This window comes from Poecile atricapillus, chromosome 16, assembly GCF_030490865.1.
Source record: "Poecile atricapillus isolate bPoeAtr1 chromosome 16, bPoeAtr1.hap1, whole genome shotgun sequence".
NCBI lineage: Eukaryota > Metazoa > Chordata > Aves > Passeriformes > Paridae > Poecile > Poecile atricapillus.
In genome coordinates this window covers 1153611-1169883 of record NC_081264.1, presented here as the reverse complement: position 1 = coordinate 1169883, position 16273 = coordinate 1153611, and the positions used below count along the sequence as shown (strand labels likewise).

Genomic DNA, 16273 nt, shown 5'->3' with positions numbered 1-16273 from the left:
ACTGGCTGGTTTCCTTTATGCCAATGTCAGAGCACTCAAAGCCTCCCTCACGCAGTGGGCAGAGCTGTGCAAGCTCCTCAGGACTCAATTGAACCATGGGTGTATTGTTCATGTCCTCGTTTCTCCCATGAACTCCTGCACGACCTTGGGCAAGTCACTTCATTTATCCATCCCCCAGCTCGGATCACACGAAATAGGTTAATAGTTCTGTGCTCCTGAGAGCTGTGCATGAACATTCTGTCTGAAGGCAGCAGGAGAAATGTATTGCTGTTGTTGTGGATGTTATGGATCTGTTTAAGCATCGTGTCCTTATGGACTTTGTGCATCATGTGTGCAGCCCCTCGGAAGGCAGCAGGGCTGTTTACACATTGAAAGTGGTTTGCTGGACCGTGGCCAGAAAACAGGGATGAACCTCTAAGCACTGGATATTCCCCAGGGCATTTAGCAGCAGGAATGATGGCTCAGAGCTGCCTTAGGAGGGTGCTGAGTTACATCAATAATTGTCGTCAGGATTTAGGCGTTCAGGAGGCGCAGTCTGCTTTGCATGTAAACAAAATGTAGGTCTTGAGGGAGTCTGTGTCTGGCTAAATCTGCTCATGTATAAATCCTCTTTTTTAGGCTTTATATTTTGTAATCATTGTAATTTAAATTCAGCTACAGTCCGCAGGATTTGCACATTTTACCACCATTAAGGAAGTCAATAGGAGCTGTGCATCCCACTCCCTGTAGCTGCCCTTCAATAATTAACTCCTTCCCCTCTCCTAAATCTGAAATGAGGGACAGCAGCAGCACTCGAGACAGCCTTTGAGAGCATTCAGGCTGAGGATCTGCATGTGAAGGACAGTTAATTGAGCTGCCATGTGTTTGTCTGTCCTGGGTCAGCCCCATCAGCAGAAGGCTGGGCTGTCCCTGGTGGTTCCCATGCCAGGGGATCACAACTGCCAGCAGCACGGCCCCTCAACCCTTTGCTTTCCTTCTGATGTTTGTTTGGCACCCTTCCCATCACACACATTGAGTAGAATTAACCAGCTCCATGTGCTCTGCCAGCTAAACAAATTCCTCCCCAATCCCTGCTGGAATCCCCATTCCCAAGAACAATTCTCCATTCTGCTGCTTCCCTCTTGTCCTTTCCTTCAAGTGTTTGTGTTCCATGCAGAGGGAGCTGTGTTCTGCAGCTTTCCAGCACTGACAGATGTTGCTTTGCCCCTTGGCACAGGAGGCAGATGTTCCACGGAGCAGGACAGAGAGGAAAACACCCAGCTTTATTTTCTCCCCTGTAGTTAAACATGTAGAATTGAAACCTGCAGGAGAGGGGGTGTTGAACATCACCTCAATCACGCCTGCTAAGTGTTAGAATTGAAGGGAAGGGAGCCTCAATATCTGTGTTACAAGTGGAGCATTTTATTAACTCACAGAGGCACTTGGGGTTGGCTCTTTTCCCCTCTGGAGGCAATAGTAAAATTTGACAGGTGATTTTGTGGATGAAGACAGTAAACAGCTGTTGAAAATGATAATGTCTGAGTGGCTTTGTTGTTTCTATGAAAACTTAGTTACACTCATTTTAGATTAATTTTTCATTGTCTTCTGTAAATGAGAATTGCTTACATGGCTGCTTCAAATGGGACTTTGATTGCTTTCCATCTACTGCCAAAACCCTAAAAGACAAAAAAAAAAATCAAATGCATAAAACCACTTATGAGCAAAGACACAATAAATTCGTGCTATAGTGCATTTTAATTTGATAAAATAAAGTTTCTCTATGCAGCAGTTTGTATTCATGTGTGAGAGAGGCATATACATTAGCCATTTAAACTCAGCACTGTGTTAAACAGCAATAAAAGCAATTCTGCCTGCTGCTGGGAGCTTTTGGTGTGGTATTATGGAATTTCCCAAAAGTCTGAGGAGCAATGTGGGGAAAATGAAATGGAATGTACTGGTGGAAAAGGAAGTGCAAGTGCAGTGTTGCAGCAAAGCCCCAGAGAGGGATGGAGAGGGTTCAGCCCATTTTTCCTGTGCTCACTCCTTTGGGGGTGAGGAGGGGCTGCCCTCGCAGTCCAGGCACAGCACTGGGGGCTGGGGGCAGTCTGGAGCTTCTGCAGGTCTGTGCTGGCATCCAGAACAACTCATTTTTCAGTTATCAGTGGAACTAATAGACATCCTTTCACAATTCTTGTTTGATTATTTGAGTGTGGTCATCAAGTCTCCCTTTTCAGTGTGTGCAGCACCTCTTAGGACAGCGTTGTGCCAGTGTCCAGAGAAGGGAGACAAAGTCTAAGCCCAAATTCAGGCCTGCTTTGGCATTTAAAGTGCTGACTCCTGCACGGGGTGATGTCAGGCAGGAGGGATCTTTGTTTGGGTCTGGGGACGTGGTCAGGATCTGCTGTGAGTTCACAGAATCATCAGGCAAGCGTGAGTGAAAGTCATCTGCTCCTTTGTTAGATCACACACTTAATAACACTCGAGTCCTGTGCTGACCTTTAGCAGAATTTTCTTTTGGCATAAATGTCAGGAAATGCGGCTGGGAATGAAAATATTGATAAATACAGTGCCAGGATTTAAAGTGTAACTTCAGCTTGCTGGGGAGCAGCTATTTGGGCAGCCTTCATTTGTTTTTGAAACGTTGTGCATCACCCAGTCTTTCATCTCAATACCTCTGAAAATGTTTCCAGCCCACATCATTTGCCTTTGCAGGGCTCCACACCACCAAGAGCGTTGTTCAGAGAGGGAAATCACTGCCTCTTTAATAAATTGACACTTCAAAGTTCAAAGCAGAGCCGTTTTTTATGACTTCTTCACCCGAGGAAGTTCAGCTCAGATGTGCCAATACATTTTCAAGGAGCTCTTGTTTTTCTTGCATTGAGCCAGTTCTTGTGACAGGCTCAATAGGAGGCCAGGGGAGACAAATGCCTGCTGTGAGATCATGCAGCCACTCCATGACCCCACAAAGGGCTTTGGAGCACCACGAGCACCTTCCAGCAGCTGATGGAGCTGCCTGGCTCAGCCCAGGCTCCAGAGCTTGGGAGGAGGGAGAGGGGAAGGGGCAGTGAAGGAGGGAGGGAGTTTATCAGTGAATAAAAGATCTGGATCCCCCTTGGCCGTGCTCCCCTGCCTGGAAGGGGCCCAGGCTGTGTGCTCAGTGTCACAGGAGCTTGGCTAGCAGGGGATAACACAAAGCTGATGGATAATTTGAGAACTGGAAGGGGAGCAGATACAATCTCAGCTTGACAAATTCAGCCTGTCCAGCCTGTTTGCTGTGTCTGTGTCTCTTCCCACTGTACACACACTCAGCATTTCATTCACAAGTTCCATGTCCTCAGCCTTTGGCTTGTCACAGATGGTTTTGTGCTTGCCAGTAAATTACATCAGTGATTCCAGAAGCTCCTTTTTTTGTGTCTGCTGGCACAGGTAGCACATGGGAGTACTGTACAATAATTTAATACAGCCAGTTTTGACATTCTCTGCTTTTTCTCTTCCCTTTCTCTGTGCTCTTCACCAAGACATTTAGTGTCTTGCTGATGATCTGTGAACCACATCATCAGCAAGAGGAATTGAATAAAGATCTACTAATGTCTTGAAATAATGTCATTTTACACTGGGTGTCATCTACTGAGGATGAAGAGACAATCTTTGATAGCCTGGAGCATTTCTTACTCACCTAAGGCATAATTTTGTCTTTATATTTGAATACTTGGAGCTTGGTAATCCTGTAAATCCCTTTTTCTATATTCAAAAAGCTCCATCTGCTTTGGGAAACCCTTTAAATTAGTCCTAAAGGCCAAGTCTCTTTATAGAAATAACTGGATAGCACAGATACCCTATCTGTAAAAATAACAGCCAACTTCCTAGCGAAGAGCAATTCTTGGAAGAGCTTGCAATTCTGCTAAAAATTATTAAGAAAATATTTGTCCACTTGCAGAAAGCTTTTTGATTGAATGTCATGTAGCTATGAGCATGTCTGGAATGTGTGAGAGCCCCTGAAGATTGTGCCATGCAGAATGGAGGATGCTCTCTCTGTCTCTGGTACAAACTGTGTTTGCCAGGTCCTTGTGTGCTGTGCTGGCTTGGGGAGCTCTCCTGGAAATTCAGCTCTCATGTCCCATTACCCTGCAGAGGTTTTATCTCTGTGTTACTCAGAACTTTAAGTGCCTGGAAGGGGAAGTTTTTGTGTCTGTTGAAAGAATCCCCAGGCAGAGAAGGAGTTCCTGTGTCCTGGGGACAAGAGATGCCATAGCACAGGGCTGGTGCCAGGTGAGGGCAGGAACAGAGGTGTGGAGCAGAGGAGAATCACACTGAGAGCCCAGTTCAGTGAGTTGGGGTGAGGAGAGGGACAGCAGGAGGAAAAGCCATCCCTGGTGCAGAGCAGCCAGCTCATGTGTGGGAGCAGAGCATTCCAGAGGGTGGAATATTCAATAGCAGCCCGTGAGCAGCTCTCTGCTGGTGGGAAAGGTCATCTCTTGGTTTGCCTTGGGCTTTAGAAAATACTTTAAATTGTCCTGCCTTCCCAAAGCTGACAGTGCTGCTGGAGAGAGCGCCTGAGGGCACAGGAGAGGTGACACTGCAGCAGGGGCCCCACTGCCATCAAAATCAAAAGCAGAACAAGGATTGACTGGAGCCAAAGGAGGGTCAGGAGCAAAGTGTCCCACGGAGCGTGGGTCAGGGCTGCCATCACTCTGATTCCTCAGGAAAGCCAGGAGAATGGTTAGCAGCGCTCACTGTGCAGCTCCAGGAGCTTGGAGAGTTGTTGACACAGATTTTAAGAGCTGGATCGTTTCCTGCACGCTCTGGTTTCTGTGTTTAAAGGACAGCACTGCACGCTGGGGGGAACAGTGGCCACGATTTTCTCCTTTGGGACTGGATCTGAACCCCAGGAAAACCAAACTGCATGGAGGATCTGAGCTGGGAGGAGGCTGCAAGGAGCAAACCCCTTTATATTGGTGCTGTTAATGTTTTCTGCCTGGCTGTCATCATCCTTGCCCCATTTAGCCTTTTCCTATCTCCAGGCTGCCGTGTCAGAGCAGAGGCCATGAGAGCACTCGGGGGTTTCTCTGCCTCCAGCTGTGTTTGCCACTGGCAGCTCAGGAGCAGAGCACAGCCTGGGCTGGCAGATATCCAATGCTGGTCTGCAGGAGTTGTCTCTCAGTGACATTCACACAGCTCTGGAGTCCCTGCTGCTGCTGTTCTCCTGCAGGAACAATTCACAAGTGCAAGAAAATTCCTTAACGTGCAGGCAAAGGTGTAAATACAACTGAAAGATCCACAGGAGCTTCTGATTTTGGCTTTGCATTTCCCCAGAGCCTTGGGAAGCTGGACTTGCATCAGTCCAGTCCTACCTGCGATCAAACAAAGTGTTCAAAGTCAGCTAAGAGCAGGGGTGGTGATGATATTGATGAAGATTTCTATAACAAAGGGAGAGCTCATGTTCTTTAGAATCTTTTTTCTTTTTTGGACAGTGTCCTCTAAATGTCATTTGTATAATTACATAGAAACCTGTTTTGACTCACCTAGTGTGAAAAGGCACAGCAAGAAGGACATAAAAAGGCAGCAGTGATTGCTTGGAAAAAATCACAGCAGAGTTTGAAATCTTTGCTCTGGGCAGTGAGGCAAATGTGTAACTGTGCTGCACGGAGGGATTCTGTGCTAGGCTCTTGTTTATTGCTTTCTGCAATAAAAATCTTGCTGTTGTTTAAAGAGTATTCTGCTATCATGGAGCCTGAGGTTCCCCCCAGCACTCCTGCACGCTTCCTGGGAGCCAGGTGGAAATGAAATTGTTTTTCTAGCAATGGAAAAGTCACCTCTGTAAAGCACATCTCTCAAAAGCCTCATCCAAGTCCATTGTGTTTTCTTGCCTTGCCTGATTTAGCACGTTTGAAACTGAGGTTTCCCAACAAATTAGACATGGCAGATTTCTAATTGAGGTGCTGGAGGGGGAGGCCAGATCTGGACAGGAGCACAGATGTCAGGGCCATCCCTTCCAGCCTCTCAGAGTGTATCTGTGAGTGTTTTCAGTGCATTTCTCCTGGGCTGTTCAGCATTAGCATCGTGTCCCCTCTGCTTGTCTTGAGCTGCTGAGGACACCCTGCTGCCACTCCCAGCTCTGAGCAGAGACCTGGCACTGCCAGCACAGGCTCTCACATCCAGGGGAATCTCCAAAGGGAGCTGCAGCCTCCTACAAACTTCAATAAGCATTTTGCTTCAAGACAGATTTTCTGCTATGGAGATATCTTCTGTATTTCCCTGCCTTTTCATTCTGTCAAACAGCAGGGTGGGATAGGAATGCCAAGGAGCAAAGATCCAGGACTTCTCCTCATGAACACAGAGTCCAGACCTGAAATCTCCATCCTGCTCGTGCAGTGCCTTCATTCACAGTACACAGTGACTTCTTTTTTAATCCACCCTAACAACAAACAGCTCTTGCCCCACAACTGACTTTTCTCTTCAAAACAAAGTGGTTTTCTTTGTGAAAAGTACAATTTGTTTGTGGAAAGCAGAACATTGAAAAAAGGAAAAGTTTTTTTGGATAGAAACTCTGACTGTGATACAACATTAGTGATGGAGTGGGAGAGAAGTCAGAGAATCCTGGAATGGTTTGGGTTGGAAGGGACTTTAAAGATCATCCAGTTCCTCACATGGGCAGGACACCTTCCATTAGACCAGTTCCTCCAAGTCCCATCCAGCCTGGCCTTGAATGATAAATCATAAAATGATAAATCTATAAAATGAACCATTTTTTTATAGTTCCCTCAATGCAGTAGACATAAGGAGAAATAAAAATATAAATATCCAGAAGTGTGAGGGTGAAGTTTCTAGTGAGATGCTGAATTAGGCAGAAATCCAAACTTAGATAGTTGGTGTAATCTCAGATCTATCAGCCGTGACAGTATCCGCTTAAATGAATCCTTAAAAATGTTAATTGCACATCATAGGCACTTCAGCAATGACATTTCTGCCACTGAATGTCATGGGGACATTTTCCCTTTTATTATCCTTGAACAGGAGGAGTGAACTACCTCCAAATAACTGTATCATGAAATGTAATGGATCTACCTCCAGTATTTATGCTGGTTCTGCTTTCAATAAGCTTCTTTTTAAATTTACAATGAGCAGGAGCTTTGGATGGCATTAGGAAGGCAGCGTTGTTAAGCTTTGCTTTATGAACTGTAAAATAAAGGTTTGTCCATCAAACTTCCAGAACCACAGCTACTGAAAGCCCCAGGGTCCATGGTTTTTGTAAATTTGAATAAGAGCTGGTTTATAACTGCAGCCTGAAGTTGGTCACATTTTTGTCTGATTTCCCCAGGACATTCACTAGCACCAGCTCGCTCTCTTTTGTTTTAAACATTCATAAGAAGGAAAAAAGACAGGGAAAGCAGACAGGGAATTGTAGAACCATGGAATGGCCTGGGTTGGAAGGGATCTTAAAACCCATCTGTTTCTACTGAGCTGGCTCCTCAGTTTTCACCCAGCCATTCCTGTTCACATGGAGTCCCAGGAGCTCAGGATTTCCCCACTGGTGCTGCTCAGTGTTTTCCTCAGCCTGGTTTGGGTTTGGGTTTGTGCTTCACTCTAACCTGTGTTTGACTTGAGCCTAGGAGAGACATGAGAGCAGCACATTCACTAAAGAGAATTCACAAGAGGAGAGTGGGATAAAAGAGCAACACAGACATTCTGCAAATACTGAAAAGGGGAATGACATGGTCTGAGCCAGGAGATCCAGCCTGAGACTGGGGGAGAGGAATGCACCCGTCCTGCAGAGTGTTCCTTAGTGCAGCTGGCAAAAATGTTCTGACTTTCTGAAAGGAAAACTTCTTCCCTTTCCCTGGGCTGATACTCTCCAGCTCTGGGTTGATTCCCAGTGCCAGGGACCCCACACAAACTGGCTTTGCTCTGGGATGAAATTGCAGTGGAGTTTATTTCTCAGAGGACACACCTCGTTTCTCTCTGTTCTGGCAGCTCCACAGACACCCAGAGAAGCTCTGCAGCTGAACTGGAGCTCTCTTCAGTCAGTGCCATCAAGCACACGTTGATCATTGGAAAAGGAAACTTGGACAGCTGCAGTGGTGTCCACAGGGAATGCAGGGGGAGCCTGGAGCTGGCACCCACAAACTTGACTTTTCCTTGCCCCATGGGCTTTGTCCATGGCCAGCAAGTGTGAAAAACTAATTCAGTTCACCTCAGTGTTACTTTCTTGGTTGTTTCATCACAATATTCAACACTTCTGTGCTCTTATTCTCCTTACTAAGGCACTAAATGTGTGCTTTCTTTAAATGCATTGCCTCTGCAAAATGCAGATATTTTATCAGCTTTACATGCCTGGTGAATGGCTGACTTGGTAGGTGTTTTTCCAACAGGCAGGTTCTCTGTTGAGAAGGAACGGAGATCTTTATGCACAAACATTTTTGGAGTTTTAAACCCAGCCAAAATGCAGATACATTGTCAGAGGTGTAAAAAAACCCCAACCCAGTAAGGGCTATAGGAGCTGGAGTCTGAAGGTACCTGACTTGTAAATGAGATGTGCATATCCCACATCTGATTTGCATACACAGTTACATCTAAATGGGATTTTTTTGCCACCTGATTCATAATGCAGCTTCATCCTGAGTCTGTTCCAGTGTGAGTGCCTTGCAGAGGAGCACAGCACTGCATCACAGACAGATTTTGTGTTCTACATCATTTCCAGGGCTGCTGTTGCTTCTAAGTGGAATAAAACACATGTGCAAGGTATCTGTGGTCAGAGAATGTGTTATGGAGCTCTTCTGCTGCCTCTGAGAATGTTTCACTGCCTGCTCCCAAATGGTTAAAGCCAGCAATTAAATGGGAATGATAAAACCTCCTTTGGGCTGTTTGATCTCATCAAGCTGAAAGAGCCGTAAGATCTGAGGCTGCTGATGAGATGATTCTGCCTTCATTTCTCCATTTGAAAGCTCTGGGTTTAGAGTGAGTCTCTCTGAAAAGATCTGCTCAGGGTCTCCATTCCAGTGATGTCCCTTGGAAGCTTTTCAGTGTTTGCACATTTGCTGTCTCCAAAAGAGGAAAATGCTGCTTACTTACGGTGCTGCTGGAGAGGTTCCAGCACTGAATGAATACTGAGTAGAAAATGTCCTTCTCACAGGCAGGAAGAGATGATGAATCACTGTGAAAGCTGATTTCTTGACCAATCTGCCTATGTATTTGTTATCTGAAATTGTAATGAAGACATTAGCGGCCTCGTATCTCTGGCAGACTGAATGGGAATGAAATGGAGGTGGGAGGTGGTGGCAGCTCAGGACTGGTGTTTGCACACAGCCTTTTTCCCATGGCTCCAGTCTGAGACAGAGGCTTGAACACCTGATTCCTTTGGGAACAGGGAAAAATCAATCTCATCTAGCCCGTGCCTGCTGTGATGTAGTATCAGAGAAGACTAATGAGCCTGCTGTCTTCACTGCAGCGTTTATTGGTGATTAAAAAACTGCTCTGCATGGGAGGAAGAAATGGGGGCTTTATTGTGATCCCCAGTCAGGTCTTCCTCCTTCAGGGCCTGTCTTGTTCAGCTTCCTGCCTGTCCAAGAGAGGAGCATTTCTGCCTTTCTGTGCTCCAATTAGCAACATGACTTTTGCTGTTTGTTCTCAGTCTAACATCACTGAGGTTGGCATCTGTAGGCAAGGCTTGAACAGAGAACTCAGACACTGAGTTGGTTTTTTGTGAGACTGGAAGACAAAATGATTCTTGTCCTGTGGAATAAAGGCACAGGAATGTGCCACCCTTGGCTCTCTGCACTCTCTGCCATGCAGGCAGTGCATGTTTCATTCCTGCTGAAGCAGGAGTGGTCTCCAAGCCTTCCCCACGCCTGCTGTGCTGGTCCAGCTGGGATCCTGAGATCATGGCAGCATGACAAAGGTGCCACCATCAGGCCCAGACAGGCACCAGGGCTTTTTAAAGCTCCACGAGGCCTAATGCCTGTTGATTTTATTTTAGCTCTAAGGATCTGTATCTTCATGTCTTGCCTGAGGTCGTTCGAGGATGCTGTGGATGAGCTGGGAAGCGAAATGAGATTTCCTGTCCTAGTCCAAATACCTTAATCAAAAAGTGATGTTTTATATCACAGTTTATGACAAGGAAGCCAAGAAACCTTATTAACTAATCTAACTGTGATCTGGACTGTACAAAGAAATCAAGTGCAGCATTATATCATCCTCCTGAAGATACACACGTATATTATGTTGTGGTGATCAAGAGTTTGCTCAGTTATACCTTGGGTATTTTCCTTTGGAGAACTTCATAATACTTTTAATGTTGTAGATTTCCATGAAATTATGTCCTCCCTGTCTGTGTCAAAATAGATCATTCTTTTCTTTCTCCTCTGTTGGTTTTTATGATTTAAAGGTACAAGGTGGGTTGATATTGCAAAATAAGATCTTTAATCTGTGTTTTGCCTCCAGTAATTAGCATTACTCTGTAATTGCTACATCCTTTCCTCAGTTTTAGGGGGGAGGGGGTTAGCTTTGTACCAGCTTTTATTAAGGACTTGCTGAAATAAACTTATTTTTAAGCATTTGTACTCCATGTGAACAAGTGTTTCAGGTGGGCAGTGGTGGAGCAGCCAGGTGGAACTCAGTGATTTTTAATGTCTTTTCCCCAAAACCATTCTGTGTTCTTTAAAGCCACCATCAGTCACTGTTCCCAAAGCAGTTTGTAATTCTGTGTGTTGCTGATTTTTCTGCCATTGCTGTGACTCCCCCTGGTGCCAAGGAGTGTCCATTCCAGAGCTCACCACTGGCAGCTGTGCTTGGGAGAGGGTGCAGAAGAGCAGGAGATGGAGGAACACCAGCCCTGAAGCCCATTCCAGCTTTTTCCAAGATGGGAAGAGGCACTGGTGCCTCTCACACAGATTGCTCTGACCAGCAGCTTCCCATGGTAGTGAAATGCTTCAATACATCCATTTTAGTGAGGAATAAGATGTGCAGTGGAACTGGGGGATGATGGGGTTGGACTCTTCTCCATTTTTTATGTCATTTGCTAAGTGCTGATCTTGCATTAAGATGTCACTGTCAAGCTGGAGAGCATTAGGGAAGAAAGGAGGTGCTGAATTTCCAGCAGGTCGAAGTATTCTCGGATCCCTCGGCACTTTCAGTAAAAATCTGTTGGAATAAAGGATGGCTAAAAAATGTTTTTAATCTAGGCTTTTTAAAATTTCTCTTTTGAGAGTCGCTGTAATAAATCGAAATTATTGATTTAGCCTGTAGCAGTCCTAAGATTCACTCATTTAAGAGTCGAAACTGCTCTATTACTTGGAGCAATAACCCAGCACTGTGAAATCTCTCATCAGAGACTGCAGGGCCACACCTGCAGATGGGCATCAGCAAAAAGATTTCTGTCTGCTGATGGTTCTGGCATCAGCTGAGCTCTCTGTGTGCTGTTCTTGGTGATCCTCTGCCTCCCTCCCCCTGCCCCTGGGGAACCTTTGCAGCCCGGGGCTGGTCACTAATCCTGGGCTCAGTGGTCACTAATCCTGGGCTCAGTGGTCACTAATCCTGGGCTCAGTGGTCACTAATCCTGGGCTCAGCTCAGCCCTGGCCAGGTTTAACTTTGCTCCACCTTTTCCCAGAGGAACAGGCTCTGTTCTGTGTCTGTGAGCCCAGGTGAGCTGTACTCCCGTGGTACCAGGGTTGGAATCCCCTACATTAAATACAGCTTTTGATAGAGCCAGTCCTGCATATGAATAGAAGAAAAATCTTCTTCCAAGGGTTGGTATTTCTCAGGGCACTGAAGGTCTGAATGATCAATAAGTAGTTACAAAGAAATGCTTAATATCACACTCAGAAATGTTGTAAAATCGAAGGTGCTGGTGCAGTTAACACTGGCTGATCTCCCGGGGGAGTGTGCTGCCCACACAGCAGCTGGTGAGTTTCATGGCATTTTCTCTCCATGTCACTTCTGTTTTGCCTTTTATGCATCTTTTATTATCTTTCCATTAACAGAACATTTCCATTCCACCTTCTTTTTCTAAATCTGTGCTGCTCAGAGGCATTCAGGGCTCTGCTGCCCCTTCTCCTGGGGCAGCACTTTGCCAGGAGTCAATTCCCCCATCCCTGTCACCATCAGCAGCTCCAGCAGGGAGGAGCTGTGGGATCAGCTCCTGGCTCATGTCTCGTGCTCACACCCACCCTGCTCAGCTCATCAGGACTCCTCACTCCCCTGTGCTAGCCCATGCTCCAGTCTAGCCCTGAATTATTAGCATTTTTATAAATGAAAATAAATCCAAGGAGTGAACTGGCCCAGGGGAACTCTCAATCCAATCAAATTAGACTCATATATCCACCCTGGAGCAATTCCTTAGAAGCCCTGCCTAGAGGAAGCTTCATTTGTAATCACTACGTGCTGTGTACTTTAGAAAAGTTTTATAATTACTTGCTGTTCCGGCTGCTGAGCACTTCTAAATGTTGGATATTAAGGAACTGCTGTTTCAGTCAGTGAACAAGCTCTGAACATTAAATGTGCTTCACGAGAAGCATTTTTTTCTCAGCCATTACACATCTCTGAAGGCATATTTTTTTTCAAGTGGATGCTTTCCCAGCTGTTGATCGTCTCTCTGTTTCTTCTGTGTGAAGAGAGGAGGAGGAAACTGATGATGGTGTGACATTGCATAAAGGCTGCTTTGCTGTGTGGGGAGGAGGGGGCATTACTCACAGATGCAGACACTGGAATAATGATGCAGGTCAGCCTGGAAGAGCACCAAGAAAAGCTTTGTCTTGCACAGCGCACATTTTTCAGCGTTTTTGTATCTCGTGTTTTACAGAAAAAAAAAAAAATACTTCAGTGTTAATCAGAAATCTGCAGATGAATTTTGGTACCGTTTTTTGTAGCCCTCCACCACTAAAGCAGCTCTGTGCCTGGGGAGGACTGGGGAGCCCAGCCTGGCAGGTGTTTGTAAAAGGTGATTCTGGTGATTTCTTTCACACAACAGCTCATCAAATGTCCATCATCAGGCACAGGGTGGCTTCAGGGTGCTGAGGATCATTTCCAAACCAAGGGCTGTGGTTGATAAAAGATTTGGCAAAACCCAGATCTGTTCTTAGCTGTGGCAGCCTCCCACACTCCCCTGCCTTGTCCTGGAGCAAAGCTGGGACTCTGGGGAGAGGGAGAGAGGTTTGGGAGTCAGGGGCTGCCTGGAAATGGACTCTGGGGAGAGGGAGAGAGGTTTGGGAGTCAGGGGCTGCCTGGAAATGGACTCTGGGGAGAGGGAGAGGAGGTTTGGGAGTCAGGGGCTGCCTGGAAATGGACTCTGGGGAGAGGGAGAGAGGTTTGGGAGTCAGGGGCTGCCTGGAAATGAGCTCTGGGGAGAGGGAGAGAGGTTTGGGAGTCAGGGGCTGCCTGGAAATGGACTCTGGGGAGAGGGAGAGGAGGTTTGGGAGTCAGGGGCTGCCTGGAAATGGACTCTGGGGAGAGGGAGAGAGGTTTGGGAGTCAGGGGCTGCCTGGAAATGGACTCTGGGGAAAGGGAGAGAGGTTTGGGAGTCAGGGGCTGCCTGGAAATGGACTCTGGGGAAAGGGTGAGAGGTTTGGGAGTCAGGGGCTGCCTGGAAATGGACTCTGGGAAAAGGGAGAGAGGTTTGGGAGTCAGGGGCTGCCTGGAAATGGACTCTGGGGAGAGGGAGAGAGGTTTGGGAGTCAGGGGCTGCCTGGAAATGAGCTCTGGGGAGAGGGAGAGAGGTTTGGGAGTCAGGGGCTGCCTGGAAATGAGCTCTGGGGAGAGGGAGAGGAGGTTTGGGAGTCAGGGGCTGCCTGGAAATGAGCTCTGGGGAGAGGGAGAGGAGGTTTGGGAGTCAGGGGCTGCCTGGAAATGAGCTCTTCCCCTCCTCCAGGTTCCCACCTCGAGCTCTCTGCAGCTGCCAGCAGGGCTTTTGTTGGAGAGATGCACATTTCCAGAGGATCTGTGGAGAAATGCAGGCAAACTTCTTGATCTGGAGAACTTCCCTGGCGTTCATTAACTCTTAGAGCAGCTTTGGTTTGGGCAAAGATTTATTCTCCACTTGGTGGAAGTGAGAGCACTGAGACAGTCAACCACATAGAAAATCTTTTTCTCTGTCAGTTGCTAAGAATCAGAACTAGAAATGGTGCAAATAATGTCATTTCAGTGTCATTAATCTAAGGTATAACAGTGCCTTTAGCAGCCAAATGAACGCTGCAGCTCAGGTGATTCAGGTATCTTTGCATAGGATGGTGTTTGCAAATAAATGACCAAGTTCCACCCAGTCTATATTCACTTTGAGGTGTCCCAGGAGTGTGTAAAGCACAGTTATTGCAGCTGCCTCGTATTTACAGGCTGGAAGATTTATTTAGTAGGAGCTCTTCAAATGGCAATAGGCTGGGTTTGAGTTCTGAATTGCTAAACCCATCCATCACATTCCTGCCCCAAATCACTCTGTAAATGCAGGCAGGGAATGTGCCACTGTCACCAAAGTGCTCCAGTGGCTCTCTTTTGACACAGCAAGGAAATAAATTTCAAGCATTAGGCAGTTTAAGACTTTTCAGAGGGAGCCATCCAAATGCAAACCCATAATCAAAATAATAATTATCAGGGGAACCATTTGCTTTCAAAGTAATCATGCAAAGTAAAGCACAGAATGTGTCTTAAGTAGCAAAAAATGGTGATTTCTGTTCAGAGGGAGAAAAAAAGTCGAGCACTTGAGGATAGAAGTGCTTTGTACATGATCAGTTCTTGATGGATTTTCTCAAAAATGGGCCTTCATGTATTGTTTGTAAAAAAGAGAGGAAAAATTGAAGCTGTTGCGTGGTGAATGCAGGCAGAGGTGTGATGATGAGGCTGGGATTGGGTTACTGAGCTGGGAAGTTACCTGTCATTCTCTTCATTTCCAAATCATTTCAGCGTGGGGTTGGATTGCAGGAATATTCAGTGGAATATTAAACACTGTGGGAAGGCATTTGGAAAGTTCCAGAAAAGTTAATGGGTAATTTCTAATGAAGAGAATTGAAACCTTTTTCTTTTTTTTTTAATTAAACTAGCAGCTAGTCCAGCAAATTCCTTTCATATATTCTTATTATTTCTGGTGTAGTTAAAGAAATTTAATGTGAGGGAAACATTTCCAGCCTGTCTTTTCATATTTGGCTTTCAAATTTGTTTACTGGGTTTGTGGTATATTTTACCTGCCACAGCTTTTTACTTCATTTGGTCTCAGCTGCCCGAGATTTTAATTTCCAGAGAGCACCTCTAAGGTTAGACAAATAATGTCATTTTTTCCTTTAATCATGTTAATTGTTTTAGTGGCTTCCCCACACCAGTCACACTGAGCTTCATTGCTGAGGATTCCTGTGATTTTGGTGGTGGACATCGTCAGGAAACCTCGGTTTTCTTTTTGACTGCAGTAATTCTGCACCCCTCAGCCTTCATGAGATGCACTGGCCTCAACTTTGGTTGATCAGAGTTCAAATCCAACTCAGACTATGAAACCGATTTGCAAAATCAAATACAAAACATGGAATGGAATCATAGTAATAGTAATGATAGTAATGATGATAGTAATGATGATAGTAATAATAATAGTAATAATAATAGTAATAGTAATAGTAGTAGTAATAGTAATAATAATAATAATTAATAATTAATAATTAATAATTAATAATTAATAATAATAATTAATAATTAATAATTAATAATTAATAATTAATAATTAATAATAATTTGCCTTCATCAGCTACAGTAACCTGGATTCCATCTCTCCACAGGGCCCATAGTAAGAGTTTTGAATAATTCTGGGTAATTCCAGTTTTTGTGCTCCAAGGCAGCTGTAGGTTGGGAAAGGATCTTGCTAAAAGCGAGATGTGTGCATGTGAACAGCTGAATGTGCAGGATGAATGGGATTCACTCCTCCAGCCCCAGTAATGGCTCTTCCCTCTGCCTGTTGTGCCTCCCCAGGAGCACCAGCCTGTTCCACGAGGTCGTGCAGCTGGATTTTGAGATCACCAGCTTCAGCAGCCTGTCGGGCACGCAGCCCATCAGCTGGCAGGTGGAGTACCCCCACCGCGGCTCCTCCGACACCGCCCTGGCCGAGATCTTCATCTGCCAGAAGGACCTGGTGGGGATCGTGCCCCTGGCCATGGTAAGAGCCCTGTCCTCAGCTGGGAGTGCTGCCCGCCCTGGCACTGCCCCTGGAGCCAGCCCTCACCCTGCTCTGGGCACATCCCACTGCTGCAGGACCTGCACACCCACCAGGAGAGGAGAGATGGGAGCAGAGGAGAGATGGGAGGAGAGGAGAGATGGGAGGAGAGGAGAGATGGG

The 16273-nt window shown here is 46.0% G+C and overlaps 1 protein-coding gene across 1 annotated transcript in view; it reads left to right on the top strand.

The window, feature by feature from the left end:
• The window catches only part of TMEM132C (transmembrane protein 132C), a 169656-nt gene that overhangs the window by 117643 nt on the left and 35740 nt on the right, over positions 1 to 16273 (top strand). The window contains exon 4 of the mRNA XM_058851521.1: positions 15911 to 16094. Within this exon, the coding sequence (XP_058707504.1) occupies positions 15911 to 16094 (184 nt within the window). The remainder of the gene's footprint in view (positions 1 to 15910; positions 16095 to 16273) is intronic.